Genomic DNA, 17,344 nt, shown 5'->3' on the forward strand with positions numbered 1-17,344 from the left:
TCAATTTTATTTTGGTCTTTGATAAGCGCACGCTTTTATAATTTTGCCTAATATTACTTCTTTAAGACTTATTATCACCTATATTTTCCGCAGGAAATTATGCACATGACATATGACCATGGCATATGGGCACCCAAGCCAATTTCTGATTGTCTTAATAAATCTCCAACATACGAGTTGCTTTAAGTAAAACTAAACGTTGATTAGTGTCTTGGAGTGTAGGTCTTTAAGAATTAAATGGAAATTTTTACAACGTATCGGTTCATAATCATTGGAAAAAAACTGATAAAAGGATAAAAATATACCAAGCGTTGGCAAACATTAGCATTTAATTCTTAAAGACACTAATCAACTTTCAAAATTGAGGGCAAGAGAAAGGAAAAAAACTCAATAAAACAATATTCATTTAGTCTCACCACTTTTTTGTTTCAAATCGCTTCTAGCAATATCATTACTTCATTAATCAATTATTATGGATCAAGATAGAAAAAATTATAAAACACCTATATCTTCATTATCTATATAGTCTAAGGTTCAATCTTGAGGATGTTCATTTTATCGTAAATGAAAAGAAAAACTTAGATATATTCCACTGATTTATTTTCAGGTAAAGCTTGTTTCTACTCTCATAGCCATCATCTGGTACAAGACAGAGCCATCATCATGTACCAGATGATGGCTCTGTGAGCCGAAACGTGTCGTACGCATTGAAATACTGTGGAAAAGTGCTGCCACCTTTTATTTAAATATGTCGAACTTCCACCATATAACGCCTGAATCTGTTGAACTCATTCAAGGACTGTTTGTTTTCATTGCAGAGAGGCCAAGACACAAAGCATCCGAGGGAACGTTCGCCGTATTCGGTCCCTCTGGACCACCGGGAGTGGCAGTGACACCTCCGGAGCCATCCTTCACGCTGCTGGATGGCACTCAGATCAAGACGTTCACGGGACATTCCCGAGTTGTCACCTCCGTGTCATCGCCCACTTTCTCCTACACCACCGCGTACACCGCTTCGACCCCGAGGGCCCAACCCAGGATCGATGAACTTCCCGCGGATGGCGAGGGAGATGACGGCACCTCGTCGCGCGGCAACGCCCAGCCGCCAATTACTACGTCGGCTCAAGAGAGGAAGGACGCGGTGAGGTCGGACGAGGACTACATCAGCCATATTCCGGATCTTCATTTGAGAAGAGGAAGCACCCCTTTGTCGGAAAATACGTCGGAAGGTGGCGGGTCTGAGAGAGATAGGTAGCCGATGGGAAAGTGTGCGTGGTTCGCTTACGTTTGAGCATCTTATTCCAATTGAATGCGAGTTCAATTGACGCTTTAAGAGACTCTATAAACTGTTCCAAAGATGATTCCTCAATGAGGAGAAGGGACTAATTTCATCTTCATTTACTCATCGGTACACTCGTATATCATCTCATTATTTTTATTTCTACTCGAATCGTTTCATTTGAATTTTATAATAATCACTAAACCATAAAAAAATCGTACACTCAAGACTTGGGGATAGGATATGACGAAAAAGAACCTGAGTAACATGTTTCATAACCAGTGCCAATGTTCTAAATTAGGTATTTTAATTTAATTATTGCCAGCGTTGATATTCGAAAAAAACTTAAGCACTTAAAATATAGTAAGGAAATGTTTCTTTTACCCATGTTTTCCGTTAGTAATTTTCGGTAAATGCCTTTGGCACAACAAGACTAATTGGAAAACATTTTTCTGACCTAAAGTGGGTACCATATTCTTGGTGCATTTCATTTAACCCCTTAATTATTCATCATATCCATTGCAAACGTTGCTCTCTTTTTTCCACGATATCACGCTTGGAAAATGCTTAGTTAACCGAAAGTAAATTCCGCGTCGATTGACAAATATTCAGCAAACTCCTTAAACTGAACACGCACTAAAACGTAAGTTATTCCATCATATTCCTCTCGAGATTAATTTAACCGCGTGTTCAACATATTCGCAAAGCATCATCGCATGACATGTTTCACATCTAGAAGGCAAGCAGTTATTTCATGCAAGTCAATTCATCTCAACGACCAAAAGTATGTTACAGAGATGGTAAAGTTCCATCACAACTGTCTCATTTGATTAGGTGAATTAAAACATTAAAAACAGACCAGGCCCTATTCAAGGTACCGCCAATTTAAAAAAATGAGTAATTTACGCATTTATTCTCCTCGGGAATGTACGAAAATAGCTGAAAATGTAATTGGAAGTGAAGAAAAATGTACTTAATTCGTGTGTCATTCTGTGCTTCAAGTATTCAAAAGGAAGAAATTTTCAGTATGAGCGTTGCAATTCATCCTTTGAAAACAAGTGTGAATGACAATTTATATACATGCGTGAGTGACAAAGAGACATTATAGTATTTAAAATAGATAGTTAAATCTTTAGATTATTTATAACATCATATATCTTAACTCAATGAATGCAATGAGTCAGAATAAGGTGGTGTACATATGCAATATCAAGTGAATGCAGAAATATTTACCATGTATGGCCTTATAGAGTGATTTTTATAGAAAACATGTACGCCTGGGCCAAAAATTGTTAATAGCCCTGATTGATTAACTTATATCCACATAACCTTAATCTCTCAACAAGCTATTAGGCGTGGAATACTAAAAACTAATAAATATAATACAAGACTCTAAAATTATATCGTCGAAGTATTAATGAGTTTTTGGTGAGCTCAAGAACATAATGACAAGTACTTACAAATAATTAAAGTTTAGAATACCTCTTTCATGGTGCAATCAGTTAATCACCAGGGGAGAGGATGTAATCATCGTGCTGAGAGACAGCCCATTATTGTGGTGAAATGTATCACCCTAGTCCCAACGAAGACTTTAAGGGATATCATCCCTTTGTTACCTATATGTATTTTTTAATCTAGATAAGAAATAAACGTAATTTTTGTAGAAAATTCCTCCTAAGTTTTACTTCACCATCCTCATCTACAACGAGGGGGCAAAATAGTCGATTTGGGGCTAAGAACCAGTGGAAGAAATTGTATCCTCGACAATCTTCACTTGACGATAATAGCAGGACAGCTATCTCACCACATCCTGGAAGATGCCAACCTCAACACCAACAGGTACGAATTTTAATATGTATATTTTCTTAAACAAAAGCAACTCTGGTGGCGATGGAGTCACATTGCACACTGTATAGGATTTGTTCGGTATATGTTTAGGATATTAAACCTCAATTTTTTCTCTCAAAACGTTTAGACACGAGATAAATGGTTGTAACTGACATCGGAGAAATTATGAGTCATTCCATGTGGTTTCAACATGCCACTAAAAAAAGCGTATAATTTTATTTGAAGTCGTTTCTTTTTGCGTTGAGTTGACGATGATTGACCTTATGAATTCTAAATAGGCAATGGATCATAAGACACTAACTGTATCTGAAATGTAAATAATAAGTTAGCGCCATTATAGCGGATCATATAATAAATCAGATGGATTTAAATTTAAGCCAGGATCAATAAAAATTTTTGACCCCTCATCATTATCTGAGAATTTTCTACGACAACAATTTTCCCCGAGCCTAAGTCATCCTAAGATGATATTTCAACCAATTCTTTTGCAAAATTTTACAATAAAAACATCAATAATATTCTTTGACTCTCCAAGTCTTGATTTTGAACAACGCTTTTTTCACAATTTTCCAAAACATCATTTCACTCAACTTAATGAAGCATAAATTAATCCATAGTTCACTATGATTCCCATATTTTAAAATATTTACGCCAATCGTCAAAAACAAATAACTTCTAAGAGCAGAAGAAAAGAAGTCTAGACTATTATTAATATTGGGAAATAAAAAATGGAAAAGGGGTGCATGAATTCAGTTGTTTGGGAATCAGGATAACTAGCAATGGGAGAAGGAAGAGAAAAATTATCAGCAAGATAGCCCAGGCGAAGAGAGCATTCCACCAAAAGAGAGATCTACATACAGCGGGAAAGTTAAAAATAGAAGTACGGAAACAGTTTATCAGAACTTACAATTGGAGTATGCTTCTCTACGGAAGCGGGGTTGGGTCAATTACAGCAGCGGAGAAATCAAGGGAAAAGACCTTCGAAATGTGGTGCTACAGAAGAATGATGAGAATCAAGCCGATCGACCGAGTAAGTAATGAGGAAGTCCTAAGAAGAGTAGGAGAGAAGAGAAGCCTCATAAAAACCTTCATAAGAAGACGGAACAACCTTATAGGCCATATCTTTAGACATGATGGCCTGATGAAGACAATCGGCGACGGGCAAGTGAATGGGAAGGACGAAAAAGGAAAACCTCGAAAAAAATATATAGAACAGGTAACGAAGGATGAGAAAGAGAAGAAATACGTAGGAGTGAAAAGGTTAGCAGAAAAGAAAATTGAGTGGAGAGTTGTATCAAAACCAATCTTAGGATTACTAGCCAGTGATCAAAATAATGAGGAGTTAAGGTAGACATTTGGAGGAAGTGACCGACAGCTAAGATAATTTGCACCTTGAGGGAAGGGTATGGAACGAAGGGTGGAGAGAAACCCGGCGTCGGCATTAGCCTGCTCTTAACGAAAGGCACCAACGAGACCACGGCTTAACGTCTCATCTGACGGACGAAGTGTTGCGCTTGAAACACCCTCCACACATTTTTCCAGCAGGAATCTGACAGAATCTGAAAATTCTCTACCACCGCCGGGATTTGAACCCGATCTTCATGAAGAGCTAATTACTATGAATAAAAAGAAGTTTACCATTCATACACACGATAGCCTAAATTTTTATCCTAATGCAAACTTTAGATGAATCAAGATAGAAAGATGTCTGATGATGCGGATTGGCAAGTTTGTGATCGGTGAAAAATACGATGAAAACAGCTTTCCGACGATCCCATCGCGATGAAATATGTTTTCATACGAGCCAGTGAGTTCAAATCGCATTACTAGCTAGTTCAAATCGTCAAAAATATAGAAATGCTAAGAGTTTATCAAACCAAACAAAAAGAAATTTCACCGTTCAAAAACACAATAGCCTTCATTTTTTTAATGAGAACTTGACATAACCAAGATAGAAAGACGTCCTGTTAACGAAACTGATGCCAATTAGCTAATTTATATGAAAAACACAATTATTTTGCATCATAAAGATACGCCAAAGTCATTTTATACATCTATATTAATTGAAGCAACTCATTGTGGATGATATATCGAGTGGGCTTAGTAGTTTTCCCTAGGTTAAGTTCCCTAGGTTCATGAGGTTGACCAAACGGCCAATTATATGGCCCGCGGAGTCTTTTATTGCACTGCCCTATACACATTTTTGACTTTGTTGTGAAAAAAAATTAAGATTTTAAAATGACATTCTCTTTAAAATGACGCATTATTCATTATTTTTGCATGATCGCAAGTCCAGATATAAATTTGCAAAGTATAACAGAACATCATTGTATCGCCGACAGCAAGGAGTAAACAGCTTGCCGACGAAGCCATCGCGATCAAACATGTCTGAAATATGTTTTCGGCCGAGACGGGTGAGTCCAAATCGCATTCCTACCCCACCGAAGGGGGGTAAAAAAAAACGAAAAACGAGCGAAAGGATCCGACATGAGAGAGCGCGCGCGGAAGAGGAATATTTTACGCGAGATGAATGGAAAACGAGCGACTTTTCCAGGTCGTCGGCCGGCCTCTTTCGCACGGCGAACAATGTTAAAGGATCGAGCCGTGATGGAACAACAGAATGAGGGAGGCGGAGGATGGGTGTAGGGAGGGAGAGAGTCTCCCTTAGACTACTTAAAGGTGGTTAGGGAAATACAGAGGGGGAGGCTACGCACTACGGTCATCCCTCTAGCACAGGGGTCTCCAAACTATGCCCCTAGGGCCACATCCGGCCCGCCAAAAAAATCCTTTACTCTTGTTTGAACATAAATTGCGTAAATAAACATTTTCCAAAATGAATTATTTGAAATATAACTATCGAGAAAATTCATCTGACTATAATATGAAATTAAACCTTACAATTGGCTCATCTAATCTGTAACCTGACTTTAATTAAAAATTGAAGTCAAATTGACAGTATCATTCTTCACTCTAATTTGGTTGCATAAAAATAAATGCAGGAATATATTTTGTTTCATCATCATCATCATTAGTCAACAATCCTAAGATTGGATTGACCCAGCTCTCCATTCCTCTCTCCTACAGTAGATTCCCTGAGTAACATGAATTGGTTGTTTATGTTCGGTCACCCTTATGTTGAAGCGTACTTATGATGGGTACAAAATGATACCCCATTTCTTGTAACAGTAGATACAATTACACTAGCGATACTAAGAATTACAACTTTAACAATTTCTATGAAGCAAATGGTCCACATTTGTACTGCAATAATCGACAGTTGCCAGGTGCTAAATGTAATTACATTGCACAAGAAGTAATTGTAACTGCAATGATTACTTTTTAAAATCAGTCATTTGTACCCGTAATTGATTAATTTTTACGAAGTAACTGTAATTGAGCCCAGTTACCTTTTTTAAATAATTTTACCAACACTAATGAGAGGGAAGTTTTGGGTAGGTGGGAAAAGATTTATCAGCCATACACAAAGAGGATAAATTGGTGGAGTTGAATGGAATGTTGGTGGATTGACTTGGTTCTCACAGATGGCAGGGTCAGCGGGACGGAGGAGAGATTTAAGGCTCCAATACGAACTTTTCGGAATACATCAATCCGCCCACCATTGAGTGATCCCCGCCGGCAATTTTCCTCGTGACGATACCACCGACCCCTTTATCGGTTTAATCTCACATTTTCTAGAGATACAGCGAAAGATTAACGTAAGATGTCTTGAACGCACCTTTGGCGCATAGATAGATTGTGAGCCAACTCAGCCGATTAATCAGAATGTGGGATGTTAGATCCGCCCACTATTTCCACGCCATAATGACTTCATATCTGGTTTGTGATTTTAAATCCAGGCTGAAGGGCACTAATAACGCATTTCTTACAAACATTTGGGATTGCGATCCAAGTATTCAACAACATGTACACGGCCTCGACAAGTTACTCTTATATAAATGCTTCTTCATCATTCGTGTATCTAAGTCTCCTTCCAATCATAGGTTATTAATCAGTAATGTTATTATTTTTAATTAAAATATGAAATAAGAATGACAAAATAAGATATATAAGAAATTCGCTGCAGCGATTTTCAAGTGGAAATGTAAAAAATACATAAAAATTGAAAGAAAATTCGTGCAAAAAATAGGAAAAAGAAAAAATATATAATATCAAATCATTGCATCAACTTACAATATTTATTTTGTTTTCGTCTTAATTTCGTTTGTTGCGTCTTAATTTCGGACGGTATCAGCGGGGACCTGATCGGTGTGGCGGTTAGACAGTTTTCTCTTGTCTCTGGATACATATTTCATTAAAGGCGGAGATAAAGCAATTTAACATAATTCCCGATCCCTTCTTGGGTGTTATGTGGAGGGCATTTGTGTAGTGGTGGAAAAATTGATTTCGATTAAAATCGAAAATCGAGTTTTAAAAGTCGAAGATCGAGGAAATCGAGATCGAGCCACGACCTTCGAGAATCGATCCAAATTCGATTTTCCAATGTCGATCTTGACCATTTTGTTTGACCGAACCCTAGTGGTGGCAAATGATGATTAGAATGTATATATTTGAATCTAAGAAAAAGAACGTTTATTTTACAGATTACTCTTTACAAATTTTAACTCATTACAAAAACCATGATCGTATAATCGATCACTACTCGAATAAACATTCTTAGTCAATTAATCGAATAGATTGCCTTTTTCATTGGTGAAAGGCCAAAAATAGATTGATATAAATTTTGGAATCCCTAATTATAAAATTTTATCTCGTGGAACACAAATTACGAGTCTTCAATTACGTTTAAGAATAACAACGGAAGAATAAAATCGCCACTCACCTTCAACCCATCACAAACGAACGCCACAATCCTCCCAACCTCCGACCGTAGCTAAACCTTCGCTCTCCAAAGAGCTCCCCTCGCTTGCCTTTGATTTTTGCATCAACGGAATGACACGACGTTATTGAGCATAGGGGGCGTGTGCTTGCGAACACTCACATGGCTCCCTCTGACTTTGAGCCGACGAAATTCGCCGGTGGAGCGTTCAGCAAGAGAGACTGACGTCCCATTCCCTTGATTTATTCATCGACTTTCGACACCCGCACTGCCGAGCATATCAGTTCTTCATTTCCTTCACGCTGGAGTGGATTACCTCGGTGTGCTGCGATGCTGTCTTGTTTACTTTCCCCAAGAGCGAATGTTTTTCTCAAAGTGACTGCATAGAGGCGGCCAAATTCCATCCCATACAAGGCTGATCCTTGTTGCCACTTCGGTCGCATTTTAATCGGTTTTCAAAAATGTCTGCGGCGCGGTGATGACTGCAATGCGATCCACTTTTTTCCAAAAATTTGCAGTACCTATAATGTTTCTCATTGCGAGGAATAGCATTCAAAAGTTATGAATTTGATATATCACATCATCTTGTATAAGAATTTCGGTTAACATCCCTTATTATACCTTATTTTCCCCTGAAACTCGGATCACTTTGTCCGTCAGCGACGCGATTGGCGACTTGTGCAAACTCATTTTAATGCGCGTTGGATGACAACACATTTAGAGGCCAATTTAAGGATCTAATTTGTAATTACTCCTGAATTTCCGGCTTAAACTGAGTCTCAGCCGGATAGCTTCATTCTGCATTTCAGCAATGATGATAAAAGCGACCGCAAAAAAATTACTCAACTACATGCCACTCGTTCAAAAGCAATGTTTGGTCTTGATAATTGATAACCGAAGCTGAAAATTTTAAACGTTTATAAATTAAAAGTTTGAACCTTCAGTTTAATGTATTGAAAGATTTATTTGCATTTATTTTTTTCATCTCCAGCCAAACACAAACAGAGTTACGAAGAGACCAAGTTTAACGATAAGTTGATTTTTTCGATTCGTCGATCTTTTGGTTCAAATTTTGATCTTTGTTAAAAAGTCGAAAATTTCATTTCGATTACAAATCGATTCCTCGAAAATCGATTTTGAATTATATTTTTCAATCCTTACGCAAATACACATTGGTTAAACAATTAATCTTTTAAATAAATTAAACAAATGCTTGGTGCGAGTATCAACAATACGATAGAGCAATCTCGCACATTTTGAGATTAATTTTTCAGAGAATTTTAATCACACAGATAATAGGTAATATAACCATAAAACATCTTAAAATTTATATGCTGTGAATTTCTCATTTTTCATAGGATTTTTTCTTACGAAATTGCTAATTTTTATTAAATTTTTTCAGAGCGTCAAAACCTATTTCCGTGCATGTAACTTCGTAAAATTTTCCGGGGGAGGACCCCATCATAAGCCCAGCCAAGGGCGCTTCGTCACCCCAGACCGCCCCTGATTGTAGATTCCTCCTAAAATACCCTGTATTCCTCAGCGTCCTACAGACACGCTTTTTTCTTCCAAGTAACATCGGATTCCCGTTCAAAATAAAGGGGATAGTGTTGATTCTCCCGGAGTACCTCCTCCAAACGAGCATCCCCAGAGGTTAGCCATAACGACTGCCTTGAAATAGCCTCCTTTCTTCTCCTCCACCCACAACAGCTCACCTCAACTCCCCTTTTTCCCATCCCCCTTCCCCCACCACCTTTACTTCCATCCACTTCCGCTCCCACCGAAGCGAACCACTTTCCCATTTCCCGAGCGCCTTGCTTTAGGAGGCCGAATGATTCCGAAAGGCAAAACAATGGCTAACGAGGCCGGGAGTATGAAAATAAGTAGCCACTTAAAAAGCCACCGAGAATGCGCCATTTGCGTTCAATTCTAATGGCAAAACCACCTCTTGGGATGAAGAAAAGTATGAAACGACCAAACGAGCTTACCGCCGAGCATTAGGTAAAAAAAATATGCGTGAGATCGTGAAGTATCGCCAAGACAAAGACGGAATTTTTTCCCGCGAACTTGGTGGGTTTACTTTTCAAATCGAATCATAAAATTATAAATAATGTTAAGATTCATAAAGTCAACTTTTTGCGGAGAGATGTCGTGGGAAAACGTATCTAATGAACAACGAAGATATCTCATTGCTCACAAATTTTATTATAACAGCTTCCTACGTGTTTCGATTGTTACAAAATCAATATCAGGTGCATCATTCATTAAGGTTCATTATCAAAACAAAATTAGCTATGTCTATAGTAAGGGACCTCAATGGCAACATCACCGCTTGGCAGAAAATTGTATAAAACGACCAAACTAGCTTACCGTCGATCAATAGACCAAAAGATATGCGTGAAATAGAGAAGTAACGCCAGGACAAAGACGGATTTTCTTTCCCACTTGGTGCGTTTATTTTTCAAATTAAGTCAAGCAATTGAAAATAACGTTAAGATTCGTTATCAAAACAACATTAGCTATGTCAATAATACGGGGTCGCAAGGCTTTCTAGCAGTTGGATTAGTTATGCAGTTGCAGATCCTTCTACGAGCTAGATTTTCCTGCACACAACTTTTACTATCCTTCTGACCTTCCACATGTGTTCCGAGACAAAGAGGGATTGTTTCCACGAAATTTGTGCGTTTATATTTCAAATCGAGTAAGAAAATCAAAAATAATGTTAACATTCACTATCAAATCAGCGTTACAATAATAAGGGGTCACAGCATGACTTTCTAACAGTTGGATTCAGTGACGCAGCTAGAGGGGGGTTTGGGGGATAACCCCCCCCCCCAAGAGCTCAAAGAAATTTTTAAGTTAAGTCCATAATACTTAATTGGATTTATATTACTTATAGAATAGTAAGAATTAATAAAATAATCCTCAGAAAGCCGTAAAACTCACCATTCTGAACCATTAATCTCAAAATTTTTCTGGGGAAGGGCCCCCGGATATCCCGCTAACCCTGGCGGGTATTCCGTACCCCCCAGACCCCCCATCATTAGTTGAGCCTAAACCCCCCCCCCCCAGCATTAATACTTAGCTGCGATCCTGGTTGGATTAGCGATTAGCGTTTAATCAAAGGGGCGACCCTATAGTCGTGATAAAAAACTATATTCTTTGCAAGGTAGAAGAGAAAAAATTTAATTCGTTGGTTAACTTAAAAGCCTTAACCCTAAAAACCACCGTCATAATAAATGATGAATTGTAACAATGAATGGCGACTAAAAGGTATTTAACATAAATATGAATGCATGAAATATATTACTTACGACGTTATGATAAGTGGCTTAGCGAGGAGGGAGTCCCGGGGGGTCCGCACTCCCCTACCCCCCCCCCCCCCCCGAAATATTAAAACACACCTACTATGCATCACAAAAGAAAACCAAATATTGAAAAATCATAAATTTACAAAAGATTTCTTTGAAAAATTAAGTTTTTTCGATTATGAAAAGTGTTAAAATTAGTTATGTAGTTTAAAACCCTCAACTTATTTCCCTGTTTTAAAAACAATTCCCCCCTGATTTTGGAGCCCCTCGAACAAAATTCCTGGTTACGCCGCTAGTTATAGTAGCTTTATAACAACAAATATACCAACAAAATAACAAGAAAAATTAGAAAATACCCAACAATGACATTTTCAACGTTGTTTCTCAACGTTGTTTCTTAAGGTGATAGCTTTGTATCCTCGGAGCTCTACTTCCGAATTCGGCCGATAGTTGGCGCCTTACTTGTCTGAATTCTCGAGTGAAGTTGCAAATCCTTCTTTGAGCTAGCTTTTCCTGCACATAGCTTTTACTATCCCTCTGACCTTCCATCAGCGCATCCTTGCGATCTGTAATGTGAAAGCACACAAAGTTATTTTATATTTATCAGTTGGCGAGTATTGCCATGATGCCACAGCTGCCTTTACCTTCCATCCAGTCAAAGCATTATAGAGATTTATTTTAATCCGGACGCACGAACGGCGGAGGTATTCACATTTATTTCACGAAAAAAAATCGGTAAATGGGTAACGCAGTGGCAGGGAAAACAATATCCGTGATTCGATTACCTATGCATGGGTATTTTTCCCCGAGGAAATTAATATGAAAACAACTTTTGATTCACATATGCATAAATTATTTTCTAGATGATATAAAAAATCACTACTTAACATGCAGCGCAATATAGGCTTTTGAAAAATACCAAGAGACCTAAGCAATATGCAGGGGAACCAGACCAGAGTCGAGCCCCTGGGATAATGCTCCCGTAACATGCCTCATATTAATGCATGAAATCCGACAATTGAAGAAATCTGGTGACCTTAACATCTGTATATTTTTACAAACGTCGTTAGAGATTGGTTGGTTAACTGAAATGGGGATAATGCCCTTTGACAGAGCCAACCAACCTCAACGATAGCTACCTGCTTGAGGAAAGCGTGTGTAGACTCTCGAAAAATTAATTGCGAATGCGTATTAATTCATCAATAATGGAGTATTACTAGCAAATATAATTGTTCTTTTTCATATAAATCCTCTCGTGAGTTAACGATAAAATGTATTCATCGGTAATTCGGGCTCATATTCTTTAATTATATCTCTGTCAGCTCGATACACGCTCTACAGCCCTTTATTATGTTCGAAAAAATTAAATTTGTTGGTAATACGGATCAAAGCCCAATGTATTAAGTTCATGCGCTGTTCATAACAAGAACAAAGCTGTCGCACTTGAGGTATAAGTACTAATAAAATAGGATTTTCGGTAACTTTTTTCATCTCTGATATTTAGTTAAGCTATTATGAAAGAATTTAAAATTCTGATTTGATTCAACGACGAAAGTTAGAGTCAAAAGGGGCGTTAAAAAACAACATGCAATGCATATGGCAGTTTGTTCGTGGCCCTCAAATTGCTGCCATTTAAGCAATTTAATTTATTTGAAGCCTTAAAATTGTTTTATACCAAAAGTGGCAATGTGTCGAGTGTATCTGATAAATGTAAATACAATTTAAGAAGTCAGTGAACAGATCAAAATTAACAGAGTATGTACAATCCGAGTTGGGAGTAAACATATTACTGTTATTACTACTATATTACTGTTATTACTGCATGAGAAAAAATAATCTCGCCTGTATAAATACGAGGGCCGTTTTTTTCAACCTCCGATAGCTCAGCAAAATCACCATACAAGCGACAGGAGGGTACTGCGCATGTACGGTAATTGCGCGTCCTCCGCTCCTCACGCTCAAGTAATTTCTGACCCTAAGTTGTTGGTTTAAAGTTAGTAGCAATCTCATTAACAACACTGCCTCAATTGATTCTCCCGCCAAGTGTGCACTGCTGAGCGACAGCCAGAAACTCGTTGAATGGCATTAGCATTGAATTGTCTTCACATTTATGCCGGTAAATGAGAATTTTTTTAATGCACTGTGGCTAGAGTGTGAAACAATGTGAAAAATTACGCCAATTCCTAATTAAAACAAAAGAAGAGACATGACGACTTCTGGAAGTGCTCTGATCCATGACAACGACCGTCATCTCAGCGCTGATGCAGCCCAACTGCTCCTTGAGCAGTTTCAATGGGACATTTTCGATCACCCGTCGTACAATGTCGACCTAGTGCCATGTGACTTCCATCTTCACATTGAAATGAAGATGTGGCTTGGAGGGTAGCGTTTTCAAACGGCGATGAGCTTCAGGACAATCGCAACATTCATTGGAAGTCATAGGCGGCAACATTCTATGAAGAAGGCTTGTCCATAGATAGATATAAGATAAGATAAAGATATTTATTTCACTGCCCCAAAATATTACAACATATGCATACATTAACAGTGAAATTAGACACCCCTTAAGATGAGTCTTGATTAGGGGTTGCCATTACATACAAATAAGGCAATGCTCGGCAGTACATTTTATAATAACTTTTAAACAAAAGTGGCTCTTCTATGAGTCCTTCATAGAAACATTTGTCCATGCGCATGTATACAATCTTGAAAACATACAAAATACGATTAGAATACAGTAATAGGAAAATTAACATGAAATGAAATTATAATAAATTTTGTAAAAAAATAAGTTTAAGCAATTAAACGAACAGATTATTTAATTGTCTCAAATAAAAATTCAATATTCATAGTCACGACCAATTCCTCGATCGCCGAGGCGATTATGTAGAAAGGACACAACAAGTGCGCTCAAGATTTACCTATGAACTAATTTATGATCAATCATTTTGTCTTCCGTTCATGGGCCATCGGAGCTTGAAAAAAGAACGGCTCTCGTATGTGGTGATATAACCCAAGCAGCAATCAATATCCCAAGCACATCAAGATAACATTTCCGGCGTTAACATATGGCATCCGTGCGATGTCCATGTTAATTCAATTAACGATGTATCTGTCAAATATCCAACCCGCCCGCCCGCCAAACAACATTGCAAGGATGTCCAACATTGTACATGTGTGTAGTAAAACGCACGGATTACATTATTGTACAGTGTAGATACTTTAGTATCTCTTAGATGTCTTGAAAACATCTGAATCGATAATGGATGTGCTTATTTTGGTTTTTGGTAATCCCCAAATATTAAAAAAATACATTTGTGCTCTTCAATTCTATGCAAAACATATACTACCTATGGATACTGTTTGGAGCAACAATTTTTAATATCACGGATATTACAACTTGGATATCTATTTAATGTTATTTTTACAACACGTCGTGGATGCTAAAAATAGGGTATTTATTTAACGTTGTCAAAATATCCATTGTGCGAAAACAACGTGTTTTGGATACATCAAACTTATTTAGATATTCGATGGATATCGTTTGCTGCTTGGGAATATTATAAAGGTCGAAGGGCAACCAAAATAAAACTACCCCGGAGGACCAAGAAGGAAATACAGCAAGCGTGAAAAGAATCCAATAGCTTTGGACATAGTTATTAACAATAAATAGGAGAGTGCTGTCAAAAATCTTTGCATTTATGAATTTTGACCACCCTGTGAGACCAGTCAGAGAGGCAACAATTGCTAAAAAAGTTAGTATTTTTGATGACTTCATTTACGAATGAATGAATTAAATTCATTATTTTTCCTGGGCCTGAAGAACAAAAAATATACATGTATACACTTTTTGAGAAAAAAAAATAGAAAATTCAGCAATTTGGAAACAGCACAGTGAAAAATTAAACATTAATTAATAGCATTTTCTCAATTACAAGCTTTATGTAAAGTATTTTGGTAATCATTTCACAAAATTCATCTGCATTCCTTTTTAAAAGTTAACAATAGAAGAACTTCATAAAAATACTATATTTTAATATGCAAAAGCAATCATTACAATACGCAAATAACACCGACAAGTGGTCAGAAAGTAATACATCATATTATATAATAGAAAGTAATATATCACAATATTCCATATTAAAACTAGTAAGAGAAGAACAATGTTTTGTAATGGGTTAAGAGATCCTAAAACCTTGGCCTTGAACGCGAAAAATAGGGAGACAGAATTTTATAGAAATGATTCCAAAGCGATAAAGTGAGAGAAGATGTAGACACTAATGGCAAGAAAGATTGATAGTGCGAGAAGAGAGGTCTTCCACCGAGAGGCTTTTGAGTGTGACGCTCAGCGAGATATTTACCGACCTCTCTAGGGCCAGCTTTCACAAGAGCAAATAAATGATTCGGAGGAAACTTCGGATGGGCTTTGGAGACACCCAAGACGTGTCCGTCCGTGTTTACTCAAGATCGTCACCGAGAGCAGAAAAATATAATGACAAAGTTCATGTATTAGAATGACAAAGTAGATTCTGCAGAAAAATCTAAAGTTAAAACACCACTAAAATAACGGTTCTCCATTAGTTAATAATCTAATTAATTGAAAAAAAAGTAAAATAATAAAGATATCATACAACCCATTCGTACATGGCAATGATTACTCTTAGTAGTATGTTTCAAATAATAGGTTTTGGGGGTTAAAAATCATTGAATTTTTCGTGATCAAGGATTAGCACTAGAAAAGCTATGTACAATCGGGTAAGTCGGTAAGGTTATTTTCACCCATTAGGTTCTCCGGCTTCATTTGCATTTCTGTCGTCAAATGCCCTGTTACTCAGCATTTTATTTCGGCGTTCACTACGGAAGCCAAGAGGTAAAGCACATGATGGAATGACAATAATCAACCAAAAATGGATGTTCATCCGTAAAATGCGTTTTTCGTCTCAATCATCAATTTTTACGTCGTTTTTAGCAATTACCTGTATAACAGAGTACATGAATAGAACAAAGAGCAGCACTTTTTAAAGTTATTTATTGCTGCAAAGATAACTTTACATTGTTAAAACATGATATATCATGTAGCATGTTCACACATGTAACCTAAAAAAATAGCATTATACTTGTCAACTCTTGTCACTAGGTAGGTATTCATTAACAAAATTAGAATGTACTCTAAATTTTACAATACAGTATGATAAAATTTGTAATTAGATTACATAATATCTCATAAAACTTTAAAATATAAGTGCTCCCGAGCCACTGGCTCGTCAGGAGATGCTTGTATAGGCAAAAATATTTAGGAAGAGAAAAAGGCCTTAGCTGATCACTTAAAATTAACATTTTCACTTATAATGAAGAAACAAAAACTAAATTTAATTTTTAAGAAAACAAAAATATAATTTTAGAAACATAATAAACTATTAGAGATATCAAATATATTAATTTTTAAATGATAAAGCCTGTTGAATTATCACCAAGTAAAATCACTGGAACATTAAAACTGGTGGAGAGGTAATGCGATCGGTTCCTCAATAACGTTTGAGGTCCCGATTGCCTTCACTTTTGGGGAAAAGCAGAGCAGTAAAAGTTGCGTGCCAACCATTTGTGCGCGGATGAAAAAGATCTATGAAGTGTAAGTGGCCGTTAACCTCATCTCTCCGAAAGGTTAAGAATACGAGCAGAGAGACGAAAAAAGAAAGGGATCAAGTAATGGGGGAACGGAACAGCTTATGCGAGGAACATTCATTGCTCCCCTGATCTTCACACCCACGCGCAAATCTCTAAAAACCACGCATTTCTCCCCGTCCATTTTTTTTCTTAGAAATCAGTGGTGCGTGAAGAGAGAAACGCATAAAAAACAGAGCTAACCCTCGCACATTTGCCCGCAGGTTGAAAGGGAAAAATCTCGTCAAATTAGATGCCCTCAACCTCACATCCTCCAAATGTCCTCAATTTCCATCTCCACGCAGTCTCATTCACCGAAGGCTGTCCGAGAGGACAGAAATTAGATTGAAATGGATGAAGTTAGCGAGATAGACCGGAGAGGTGGGCGTGCACGACTTCGGAAATGGG

General features: G+C 37.4%; 1 protein-coding gene across 1 annotated transcript in view; it reads left to right on the forward strand.

Moving 5' to 3' along the window:
• LOC124162764 (flocculation protein FLO11-like) overlaps nt 1-2,947 on the forward strand; it is a 48,715-nt gene extending 45,768 nt beyond the window's left edge. Inside the window, exon 3 of the mRNA XM_046539400.1 lies at nt 819-2,947. Coding sequence (XP_046395356.1) covers nt 819-1,255 — 437 coding nt within the window. The 3' untranslated portion in view covers nt 1,256-2,947. The remainder of the gene's footprint in view (nt 1-818) is intronic.
• Nucleotides 2,948-17,344: the final 14,397 nt, after the last annotated feature.

Source organism: Ischnura elegans, chromosome 7 (genome assembly GCF_921293095.1).
Source record: "Ischnura elegans chromosome 7, ioIscEleg1.1, whole genome shotgun sequence".
Lineage (NCBI taxonomy): Eukaryota > Metazoa > Arthropoda > Insecta > Odonata > Coenagrionidae > Ischnura > Ischnura elegans.